At 49.2% G+C, this 12,348-nt stretch overlaps 1 protein-coding gene across 1 annotated transcript in view; it reads left to right on the top strand.

Annotated features, from left to right (window-relative positions):
* Usp10 (ubiquitin specific peptidase 10) overlaps nucleotides 1–9,589 on the top strand; it is a 40,244-nt gene extending 30,655 nt beyond the window's left edge. The window contains exons 9-14 of the mRNA XM_090357197.1: nucleotides 1,007–1,106; nucleotides 2,366–2,543; nucleotides 4,514–4,679; nucleotides 5,697–5,841; nucleotides 8,153–8,218; nucleotides 8,555–9,589. Of these exons, the coding sequence (XP_090213323.1) occupies nucleotides 1,007–1,106; nucleotides 2,366–2,543; nucleotides 4,514–4,679; nucleotides 5,697–5,841; nucleotides 8,153–8,218; nucleotides 8,555–8,742 (843 nt within the window). The 3' untranslated portion in view covers nucleotides 8,743–9,589. The remainder of the gene's footprint in view (nucleotides 1–1,006; nucleotides 1,107–2,365; nucleotides 2,544–4,513; nucleotides 4,680–5,696; nucleotides 5,842–8,152; nucleotides 8,219–8,554) is intronic.
* The last annotated feature ends 2,759 nt before the right edge of the window (nucleotides 9,590–12,348 follow it).

Here is a 12,348-nt window from a genome sequence, read left to right as displayed (position 1 = left end):
GCCTCTGAGGAAGAAGAGTCCTGGGCTCTTGTGCCAAGGAGCTAAGACATTCCACTCTCAAACTTCTATTTCATTTGAACAAAGAAATTTCCCCTAGTACTGGGAAGGGAGCCCTGTGGTTGCTGGGCAAGCACTCTCACCATTCCTAGTTCTTCTACCATTTGTAGTTTATTTTTTCAGATAGTCTCCTGCTTTTACCTAGGCAGACCTCAAATCTCAATACTTCTACCTATACTTCTACCTCTATCTCGCAAGTAGCTGGCACTAAGGCCAACACGCTTTTTTTTTGGGGGGGGGGGGTCGGTCATGGGGCTTGAACTCTGGGCTTGGGCACTGCCCTTGAGCTTTTCAGCTGAATACTACTGCTCTACCATGTTGAGCCACGGCACCACTTCTGGTTTTCTGGTGGTTATTTGGAGATGAGAGTCTCATGGACTTTTCATGCCCTGGCTGGCTTTGAACCATGATTCTCAGATCTTGGCATGAGTATAGGCGTGAGCCTCCAGCGCTTGGCAAGGTTTTTTTTGGTTGGCTATGGGGCTCAAAGTCATAGCCTGGGTATTATCCCTGTGCTCTTGCTCAAGGCTAGTACCACTAGCCACTTCCAGTTTTCTGGTGATTGATTAGAGATAAGAGTCTCACAGATTTTCCTGCCTAGGCTGGCTTTGACCTGTAATTCTCAGACCTCACCCTCTGAGTAGGATCACAGGCATGAGCCACCAGTGCCTGGAAAGCAACAGTTAAGTAAATATTCTCCTCTACCTGTCCTTTCTCCTTTTTCTCTTCATCCTCTTCTTTTTTCTCTTAATATAGCACATGTATATTATAAACCAATTTGAAAAGGCATGCATAAAAAAATGAAACTCTTTAGTTGTAGAGAATAGTCTGTGTTTCTGGTCCCCCGTTATTCTGAGGGCTGGGTGTAAGCAGGTCTTGGTTTGCACACATAGACACTGTGAGCTTTGTGGTGGGTGAAGACTGATGCGGTGGTGTCTGATCTCCTCAGGGCCGGCAGGAAGATGCCGAGGAGTATTTAGGCTTCATTCTCAATGGACTTCACGAGGAGATGCTGAGCCTGAAGAAGCTCCTTTCACCAAACAGCGAAAGTAAGCGATGGTGCAGTATAACAGAATGTCTGGGGATAGGTGCTGCATGCCTGGCCAAGTGCAGCAGAACCTCCTTCTCCCCCGCCCCCACATCCCCCCAGCAGATCCTCTGGGAATAGGTTCTCTGTGCTGGCCCACGTTCCCCAACTGCTCCTTTCCTCATAAAACAACTCGCTCTTTGTACTGCCCGCCAAGTACTCTTGAGAATGTTGTATTTAGATGAATTCAAGTTTATCCAGGACCTGGCACAGGGTAGGCAACTGGTCTTGCTAGCCACATGCCGGCTTCAAACCTTAATTAGGAAATGGTGGGTGCCTCTGTAACTGCTGGGGTCTGCAGCTCTTAACCAGTTTTTTGTGTGTGTGTGTGTGTGTGTGTGTGTCGGTACATATACAAAGTATGTACATGGGTTTTTTTTTTTTCCTTTTTTGCCAGTCCTAGGACTTGAACTCAGAGCCTGGGCACTGTCCTTGGACACTTTTTGCTCAAGGCTGGCGCTCTGTCACATGAGCCACAGTGCCGCTTCTGGATTTTTCTGTGTATGTGGTACCAAGGACCTGAACCCAGGGCTTTGTCCATGCTAGGTGAGCTCTTTACCACTAGGCCATGCTCCTGGCCCCATGTGCACGTTTTTCTTTTTTCTTTTCTTTTTTTGCCAGTCCTGGGGCTTGAACTCAGAGCCTGAGCACTGTCCTTGGATACTTTTTGCTCAAGGCTAGCTCTCTGCCACTTGAGTCTCAGTGCCATTTCCGGCTTTCTCTGTATATGTGGTTCTGGGGAATCGACAGGCTTCGTGCATGCCAGATGAGCATGCTACCACTAGGCCACACTTCTGGCCCTCATGGGCACATTTTTCTGAGGGATGTAAAGTTGCAGTAGCATCTTTTCCGTATAACCCTAGTCGTCACTGCTCTACAGTAACAGCATCTTCTTTCCAGAGCGTCTTCCGACTTCTACAGGTATCCCAAATCCTTTTGTTTTCTTGTGGCATTTTACACAGGGTCTCTTCTCACTCCTTGTGCCTCAGCCTCCCCAAGTGTTAGGATTATAGGTATCTACCACCATGCCTGGCCTTTCCAAGATAGGAATCCAGTGAAGCTGTGTGTGTGCCCACATACATGCATACATGCGTGCATGCATGCCATGTTTTCAATGTAGAGCATACTCGGTCTTTGAGACGGCAGTTGAACATCTGTTTAGGTGGTTGATGGAGAAGCTTTGTTTCTGTTTTTCGACTTCTCATAAACTCTCCTTTTCAGAAGTGAGGATTTCCAATGGGCCCAGAAGCCACTTGGTAAATGAGGAGGAGCAGGAAGATCAAGGTGCAGGAAGTGAGGATGAATGGGAGCAGGTGGGTCCCAGGAATAAGACCTCAGTCACCCGCCAGGCTGACTTCATCCAGACGCCAATCACCGGCATTTTTGGGGGACACATCAGGTTAGTGCCATTGGGCTCTGCTAAAGGGGAGGTGAGCGTGCTGTTTGCCTTGGCACTCTAGGCTTGCCCTTTCCTTGCCTGTTGCCTCCACTGCTCTCCCACTGCCTGATGGTGCGCTGCAGGACCTCTGTGCCACAGAACCCCTCCAGATTCTAGGTCAGTGCTGGACAGTGAGAAACAGGCTGCCTGATTAGAGGTATTTATCTTGGGAGAATCTCATGCACTTGGTTGGGGCCATTGTATTTATTAATTTGCATGTTTTATTGTGTATCTACTCCATAGCAGGATGCTATGGAATACAAGTCATCACAGAGTAGCAAGTGCCCCAACTATTTTCACTTAAATAAACAAAGAAAACAGGGGCTGGAGTTTGGCCTAGTGGTAGAGTGCTTGCTTAGCATGCATGAAAATCTGGGTTTGATTCCTCAGTAACGCAAACATAGAAAAAGCTGGAAGTAGTGCTGTGGCTCAAGTAGTAGAGGTCTAGCCTTGAGGAAAGCCCAAGGACAGTGCGAAGAACCTGAGCTCAAACCTGGCACTGGCAGAAAAGAAAAAAATATATATATATCCTTTCAATGCCTGCATTGTGGCTAATGGCTATATTCACCAATCATTGATTGATTGTCAGTCCCAGGGCTTGAACTCAGGGCCTGAGTACTGTTTTTGGGATTTTCTTTTTTGCTTAACTAAGGCTAGCATTCTATCAGTTGAGCCACAACACCACTTCCAGCTTTTTCTGGGTATGTGGTACTGAACAATCAAACCCAGGGCTTTGTACATGCTAGGCAAGCACTCTACCAGTAGGCCAACTCCAGTCAGTCTCCCCCCCCCCCTTTTTTTTGGCCAGTCCTGGGCCTTGAACTCAGGGCTTGGGCACTGTCCTTGAGCTCTTGAGCTTTCTCAAGGCTAGAACTCTACCATTTGAGCCATAGCGCCATTTCTGGCTTTTTTCTATGTATGTGGTACCAAGGAATTGAACCTGGGTCTTCGTGCTTGCTAGGCAAGCACTCTTAGACTAGCCCAAACTCCGTGCCCCTCCAGTCTCCCTTTTAAAGGTTGAAATAGTGTTTCACTGTCAGTATATGTCACAGTGTCTTTATTCATTTGTCTGAGGATGGATGCTTAGATTGTTCTCATGACAGCGGTGGTGCATGTATTGGAGGAGATAGAAAGTGAAGTCTGGGGCTGTCTTTGAACTATGGTCCTCAGATCTCAACTCTGAAGTAGCTAGGATTACAGGTGTGAGCCACCAGCACCTGGCTGAAAACAGAACATGAAGTCAGGAGGGTAACACAGTTTCTTCGTTCATGTTCCTTGCTGCTCTCTGTCATTCTGTTTTGGAACCCAGGGAACTTGTGTGGCTGGGAGATTCCTAGTAGTGCTCATTCACCTTGGCTGGCAGCCAGTTCTTCACGGTGTCTGACCCATGAGGCCTGAATACTTGCCCATGACCATGTCCTTTTGTCCATAAACTAGTCAATCCAGCTGCGGAAATAGAATCCTTGTTGAGCTCTTGGAATGCTTTGCTGAGGTTAAATGAGAAATGGGCAGAAAACTAAGAAAAAAATGAAATTGAATACTAAGAAAACAAGGTTGGCTTGGCTTCTCTCTTTCTGTTTTTCTCATCCGGAGCCTATTCATTCCTCTTTCTTCTGTGTGTCATTTTTATATCCCGCCAGCCTTCGAGATTGCCTGGGATTTGGGGAGGAGCAGGGCAAAGAGTGTGCTATGGGGTGGGAAGATTGGCCACAGTGATTGAGCCGGGAGATTAGAACTAACTGTAGGTTTAGAGCTTTGTGTTCCGAGGATGGAGTCAACAGTTATTTCTAAGTTCAGCGCATTTTTGCCTTTTCTGTGTCTGGTCTGAAAGTGATTATGAATAATCTTATTTCCAAGAGTGTCTGTTGCTTCTCTTTTACTTACTTTTAAGGGTGTGGTGTCTTCATTTGTTCTTTGCTCTTGATTCTTAGGTCTGTGGTTTACCAGCAGAGTTCAAAGGAATCGGCCACTTTGCAGCCGTTTTTCACACTGCAGTTGGACATCCAGTCTGACAAGATCCGCACTGTACAGGATGCGCTGGAAAGTTTGGTGGCCAGAGAGTCTGTCCAAGGCTATACCACGAAAACCAAACAAGAGGTGTGTTCTGGCATCAGGGCCCCTTGTTGAGGCCTTCTGGGAAGAGTTGGGGGAGGAGGGGCTGGCCTGGCTTTTCCAGTGGGGTGATTTACACCTTTTTAGGATGGAGTGGTTGAAACAGTTGTTCCCCACAGTCACTTAGTTGTGTCTGCTGGGACGCTGGATGGTGCTGTTTTATTCTCTGGCAGTGGAGTCACCATGTCCTAGGCTGAACACTGCCTCACACACAGCACTCGCTCCTGCACATGGTACCGCACCGCTTTGACTAGCTGACTTAGCACTCCAGACACTCCTGTTTCACGGGTGATTGTGTATCTTCAGAACATTAGAGGTCGAAGGAATGTGAGAAGCCTATGCTTGCTTAGTGTTGGTGTTCTCCTGTTAGAGTGGTACTGGGAGTAAGGCTAAGGCTGTGGAGAGTCCTGGTGCCCTCGCACTTCCACACTGTCTGGCACTAGAGAATGCCCGTGCTCTGTGTCTGAGGTTGTGGCAGTGAACTTGCAGACGTGCTGGGAAGGAGGGGCAGTGCTGTTTGAGCAGGTCACAGTGTTCTTGTGAGGTTGCATTAAATCACAGACAGCGGTGCTTGGATGTCATTTATTTACCTGGCTTGCAAGGCGCAGGCAGCTTGCGGTGACTGTGCTGACACGGTTCCGGGCGGGCTTCCAGCGTCATGGAACAGCCCTGCCCTTGTCCTCAGCTTGGGCTGAGTGGAGGCCCAGGAGTCCCTGGGCACTGCTCCGCACCTGCCTCACGCTGGCCAAGCCGTGCGCTGTGTGGATTTGCACACGTTAGGCCTCATCCTGCACCATGTTTTCTGACTTGATTCTGTTGGGCAGTTTTTGTTTAAAACATCCAAGTGCCAGGAGCCAAAGCCAGAAACTTGGCAGCTGCCTTGAGTGAATAAGCAGCAGAGTCTGGAGAAGCAGCAGTGGTGGTGTTTGGTAGAGGTTTGGGCAGCCTTAGCAGGGCTTGAGCAGAAGTGCACAGACAGTGAGAGGGCTGGCGTGTTTCCAGGTGGAGATCAGCCGGAGAGTGACTCTGGAAAAGCTGCCCCCTGTCCTCGTGCTGCACCTGAAGCGATTCGTTTATGAGAAGACTGGCGGCTGCCAGAAGCTGATCAAGAACATCGACTATCCTGTGGATCTGGAGATCAGCAAAGGTAATTTGGGGGCGCCTGGCTTGGTGTAGCACCCTCCCCCGGGGCCAGTGAGGCCAAGACAGGGCTGGGGAGGGCCTTCTCCCCATTTCTCATGGGAATTTCTTTTCTTTTCCTTCCTTCCTTCCTTCCTTCCTTCCTTCCTTCCTTCCTTCCTTCCTTCCTTCCTTCCTTCCTTCCTTCCTTCCTTCCTTTCCTTCCTTCCTTCCTTCCTTTCCTTCCTTCCTTCCTTCCTTTCCTTCGTCAGTCCTCGGCCTTGAATTCTGGGCCTGAGCACTGTCCTTGGGCTTTATGTATGTGTTACCGAGGAACCGAACCCGGGTCTTTGTGCATGCTAGGCAAGCACTCTTATCACTAGGCCAAACTCCCGGCCCTCATGGCAGGTTCTTGATAGTAATAGACTTTTGTATTCAATATCTTACAAAATGCCTTTTTTTTTTTTTTTTTTTTGCCAGTCGTGGGGCTTGAACTCAGGGTCTGAGCACTGTCCTTAGACTTTTCTCAAGGTTAGTGCTCTACCACTTGAGCCACAGCATCACATCCAGCTTTTTTCTATGTATGTGGTACTGAGAAATTGAACCCAGGTCTTTGTGCATGCTAGGCAAGCACTGTACCATAGACCAACCCCCCGGCCCCTAAAGTGCCTTTTTAGACCATGATTCAAGACACTGTCATTCCAACAAGGGAAGCATAAGCAAGAGGATCATAGCCCAGGCATAAAGTGACCCTCACCTCAAAAAACAATGAGTGTGAAGAGGGTTGGGATTATGGCAGAGTGTCAGTCCAGCAAATGCGTGACTTTGAGGTCAATCCCCAGTACTAAAGGGGCGGGGGGAGGAAGGAAGGAATCAATCTATCTTTGTCCATCCAGAAGGGCATTATTTTTCTGCAAACATTTTATGGATACTGAATTTTGTAGTAGATACTGCTTTTCTTTAAACCAAATCCTAGCACCATGTAGCCTGTCCAATGGCAGTGGGGTGCCCTCTGCTTCCAGATTCAGTGGCCATGCATCGAGCATCCACAGGTAAACAGGCTCTCAGCCACCATGTGATCTTCAGCAGGCTGTGGCATCTGGGAAACCAAAGGCATTACCTGCCTTACCCCTACCCGACCCAGGTGCCCATGCCCTGCCTCTTCTTTTAGTGCAGGCCTTGGGGGGCCCTGATCACCTTCAGGTTCCACTCCAACACAGCTCTTGGCTGGCAGAGCAGCCTCTTTGGCTCCGTGGCAGCAGGGCTCTCCCTGCTCTTGCACTCAGAGCTGTTACATGGGGCAGCAGGCCTCAACCCCGTTCGAGAACCAGAAAGAAGGAAAACTTGAGAAGAATGTAATAGTCATTCTCCCATTGTGATATCTAGAATGCAGGTGTCCTCTCTCATGGCTTCTTGGCTGTTGGCCTGCATCTTCATGTTCTGCACTGTCTGCTTCAGCTTCTTATGATGCTTGCGTAGATTTTGTTTCCTCTCATCTTGTTGGTGGTTTTTTTTTTTGAGGTGAGACACAAAATGTAGTCCACAATCTCCACACTGGCTTCTGCAGGTTTCACAATGCCATTTCATTTCATTTTTACAATGTTATTACAAAGGTCATGTTCAAAGCAGTTACGTTACATAGGTCGGGTAGAGTACACTTATTTTGGGGCAGTGTCCGCTCTTCCCTCTCCTAGTTTTTCCCTTTCATCTCCACCCATGAGTCGTATAGTTCATTTTCAACACAATGTCTAGTAAGTCCCACTACTGTATTTCCTTATCCTTTGTCCTTCCAATTCTGGGCCCCTCCATACCCTTCCAAAGACAGACAAGTGAACAAACAAGAACACAAACAAAAAACAGCAGCAAAGAAAGAATCTCTTTTTTCTATTTCCTGGAGCTTACAGTTCCTGTTTTAAGGAGTAGTGGGCTGGCTGCCACTCGTGTCTGCGCTCCCTGCATAGCTCCTTTTCTGCTAGAAACAAGAGGTGCCTGGCACTTGTGTGTTCTTGCTCACCAGGTAGCTGGCCTAGTGGGTCGCTGTTGCTAGTGTTCCTAACCCCCTCCCCCCGCCCACCTCTTAGTTCCAGTCCTGGGTCTTGAACTCAGGGCCTAGGCCCTGGCCTTGCCTCTTAGCTTTTTTGCTCAAGGCTAGCGCTCTACTGCTTGAACCATACCTCCACTTTTGCCTTTTTGCTGGCGGATTGGAGAAATGAGTCCCGTGGACTTTTTGCCTGGGTTGGCTTTGAGCCTCAGTCCTCAGAACAGGATTGGCATGAGCCATCAGTACCCAGCCTGGTGTCGGCTTTGTTCCTCTCAGTATTGTTGTCTTTGTTTTTCAGAACTGCTTTCTCCAGGCGTTAAAAATAAGAATTTCAAATGCCACAGAACCTATAGGCTGTTTGCCGGTGAGTAGGTTTGTTCCTTACTTCTTTCTCCATTAGAGCGATGGCAGTAGTGCATGCATACTATGCCAGGCAGTTTCGGGGAAGACTGCTCACTCTGCAAAGGACTCCTAGGAAGCTAAAAGCATTTGAGAGTGTGGGCTTTACCTGAAATTTGGGGCTCCACACTGACACATCATCTGGGCCTTGAGCTGGTCCTGGCACGAGAGTGGCCTCTTCACACAAGTGAGCACATCTGCTTTGAAGCCTGAGTGGAGGGATGGGGGGCAGGAGGGGGAGACAGCTGTCTCCATTTGTGGACGGAGCCTTTCTCATGAAATCTGCTTGGCACTATTTCAGTGGTCTATCACCATGGCAACAGTGCCACGGGTGGCCATTACACTACGGACGTCTTCCAGATCGGGCTCAACGGCTGGCTGCGCATCGATGACCAGATGGTCAAGGTGATTAACCAGTACCAAGTGGTGAAGCCGACTGCTGAACGCACAGCCTACCTCCTGTATTACCGCCGCGTGGACCTGCTGTGACCCCTGTGTGCGTGTGTGTGCGTGTGCGTGTGTGTGTACGCACGCGTGTCTGCGTGTGCGTGTGTGCCTGACGCCGCTTTGTAGGCCATTAACTCTCACTAACTTCCTGCCTCTCGTAGTGGCTCCTTAGAAACTTTCTCCCTCTCGCAAAAATGGGCTAGAATGAAGAGGAGATGCTTGGGTTTGTGCAGCCCAGTTTATGTTGACCTCCACCTTCCAAATCAAAATCATTTGGTTGAAACAGACTCTCTTGATTTAAGAAAATCCATAACAACCGTATTTGTGAATAACGCCGATTCCTGAGATACAGGAAGTCGCATTTGATCCCAGTTTAATTGCTTAGTAGAATAAATCCTGCACCAGCAACACTTGTAAATTTGTGAAAATGAACTTTATCTTTCCTTAAGAAATGAAATTTTTTAATCCATCACACTTCCTTCCCCTACCCTTTAGTTTTTGATAAATGATTAAAAATGAGCCAGTTATCAGAGAAGAAGTAGTTCTTACTTCAAACAGAAAACAGACAAAACAAATCCCCATTGCTGGATCCTCCCGGAAGCATGGTAATGTTGCAGTGAGACCTGCTCACATACACCATGCAGATCAGATATTTGGAGTTTTAAGATGTTTGTCTGCGTAGATGGGTGATGGGAACTTGATTGCCATTGAAAGGTTCCGGGCTGCACTCATGCTTCTGTGTGCCTCCAGTGCCAAGCCGGCACCGCGCTGAGGCTGACATTTCCTGATCTGCTGTCCGCTCCTGACGCTGCGTCCCCAGTCGTGCCCAGTGTAGTAATGCCTAGGAACTAAAGTCACCCATCAATAAAAATCACAAAGTTGGTTTAAAGCTGTGTGGTGTCTTGGGGTGTGAATGCCTTTCCTGGGGACCTTGGAGTGATAGCAAGTACTGCAGTTACCAACCTAACTGGTGTGGAGCTGAGCTGGCACTGTACCGGAATGTTCCCCAACTCATAGTCCAGCCCCATTTGGGGAAATGAACTTGGAATCTTCAGTGACCAGAGGGCAGTGTTCTTGCTCCTTGGCCTAGTGAAGTCAAGGCCGCGTGTCCTCACACTTGAGCTTCACTGAGGCGGCTCAGCAGTACCCTGCGTGTGGTCAGCCCCGAGGCCAGGGGAGGAGGCCAGCAGCAGTGGGTTTCTGCAGGGTGGGTGCGGTGCCCCCCTTGGGGGCTCACTGTGGAGTCTTTCCTCGGGCGCTTCCTTTCCCATCGGGTGTTTCTAGACACTTCTTTGTGGCACCATAGCTTACTTGTAGAATTCCAGTTCCAGGGTCATGCACATAGCCTTCTTACCCAGTGGTGACTGTTCTGATTTGGTTGGTGAGTCACTCTGAAGCAGCTTCTCCTAATTTGGGGGAAGGAGCCCACACTCGCAACACAACCAAAGATGGAGTAAGCTCCATTCTTTTTTGAGGGGAGGGAGGGGAGAAAGACAGATTCTTGCAATACAGCTCAGGCTGGTCTCCACCTCGATCCTCCTGCCCCAGCCTCCCCAGTGCAGGGCTGACAGGCATGTGTCCCCATGCCTGGCTGAAACAAGCACTGGTGGAAAATGGGACTTTCCAGGCTTACTGAGGCCAGAGCTGCACCACGTCCCTCCCATGCTCCTGGGAGTCGTGTCAGTCCTGACCCACATGTGACATGCTGTGTTACCCAGTGTCCCTGGGTCAGATTGAACAGCCTCAGGAGCATGCTGACCTGGAGGCCAAAACAAAGGTGCAGTTACTGGAAATACCTTGCGTGTGCTCAGATGAGAAGACCTTCCTGCTTCCAGTCTGATCTGCAGGTGGTCAAGCCCTAGTAGACTGGATTGACTGGACATCCCTAGAAGGAGTACAAGTCTCTCCTGGTAAGAGCTGCACTAAGTCCATGGAACCTTGGGGCATCTCAGTCAGCCATGTGGTCCCCACACGGAAGCTCTTACGATGGGTAGAGCTGAAGCATATTGATTTCTCATTGCCCATACTGGCTCAGCAATGCCAGAGTACACCAAGGAGATACCAGGCCAGACTTAAGGATTGGTTCCTGAGTGACTTAGCCCATGGGTAGACAGGGGGGTAATTCTAGCAGAGTGAATGATAGGTTTAGCTCGTTATCCATTCCAGAGATGCTGCATGCTGCATTTGTGATTTGTGCAACATCTAGCTTGTGTGAGCATCACAGTTCCAGTTCCCGGGTTCTAGGCCAGCCATCTTACACTTGGAACTTAACCCCGATCCTGTTTCAGGACTACAGATATTTTATGACTTTTCTTTATTAGATTTGACATAGCTTTGTGGGTGGCTTTAAGTCAGTGAAGGCTAAGATGTTCTGACAAAATTGCAAGGTCTCAGGGTTACTACGCAGTGCGCCCATGTCAACTAAGAGCTGTAGCCTCTGTGGTATGGGCAGAGGGTTTCCCTGTCCTATGTGAGTAACACACGTGGCTCACAGGGTCCCCCACTTTCATTTCTTAGTGGACAGTAATGGTCTCCCTGAGGCAGTGGGAATGGAAATGTGCAATCCACAAATGCATCATTTTGTCCGTGACATTTTTGCTGCTGCAGAGGTGACAGAAAGCTGACTGCAGTCACTCACTGTTACCAAGTCAGCCTGTGTGGTAGGGTGGCCATCAGCCATTTATTTGCCTGAGCCGAGGATAGCTGTGCAGAGTGGAACCAGATGTGATTTGCTCCTTGGCGTCTCTTGGAGGCATTCAGTCCATCAGCTAAACATTGGAAAGACCAAACACCTAGGTTCTTTGGGCTTCTTCCATTCTTGTTTTCCAGGAAGCAAGACCTTATCTCAAAAACCTGTGCTCGATGGGCTGATGTTAGTGGCCAACACCAGATGTGTTTTCCTTTTCTTATCCCCTGATACTGGAGTTTTGAGTTCAGGGGTTGAACTTGCTTGCTTGGCTTGCTCACTCAGTTTGCTGTCCTCACCAGCCACTGGAATCCAAGTCCTCAACCCTGAGCCCCTGATACCTGCCTGAGACACTGCCTTTCTTCATCTGCTGCAGCTTCCAATTCTTTCTTGGAATTCATCTTAAAATCTGCTCCTGAGTCCTGGAGGTGACCATGTGGTGGACATTTTACAAGTTCAACTTAGAAATTTGGAAGTGTTTGCCTGCTTGGCCCAGCAGGCATTGGCACACTCAGAACTGAGGGGTACTGAGGGAGCTGCACTGTAACTCGGCCCCCCCCCAACTTGCACTCCCCTGGAACCAAGCTGCTCCGTGTCCTTCCTCCCCCTCCCCTTAGTCTGATGGCCTTCCTGGACAGCAGGGAGACCAGGGTGGGGGCAGCTCCTCAGTTGGGCTTGAAGCCCTATAGAAATCCTCAATTCATTCATCCTGATCTGCATTAGTGAGCACCCTTGCTTAGAATGCATATGCCAGTCCCTGAGATCTGCTGACGGGGGCCTGGTGGCCAGCACCTTTTCCATGGAAAGAGTGGGCTTGGCAGGCGGGAAGCCGGGCCAGCCTCTAAGTGGTAGGTGCCTGTCCCTGCCATTCCCGATGCTGTGGTTTGGAAAGTACTGTGAGAGAGGCAAGTCTGCAAGGTCATGTGGTCTGCTCTGGGTAGCCACCGATCCAAGCTGTCACT

The sequence above is a fragment of the Megascapheus bottae genome, chromosome 24 (assembly GCF_031878675.1).
Source record: "Megascapheus bottae isolate mThoBot1 chromosome 24, mThoBot2.hap1, whole genome shotgun sequence".
NCBI lineage: Eukaryota > Metazoa > Chordata > Mammalia > Rodentia > Geomyidae > Megascapheus > Megascapheus bottae.
Note: the sequence above shows the minus strand (reverse complement) of the source record. Positions and strands in the feature narration are given on the sequence as shown.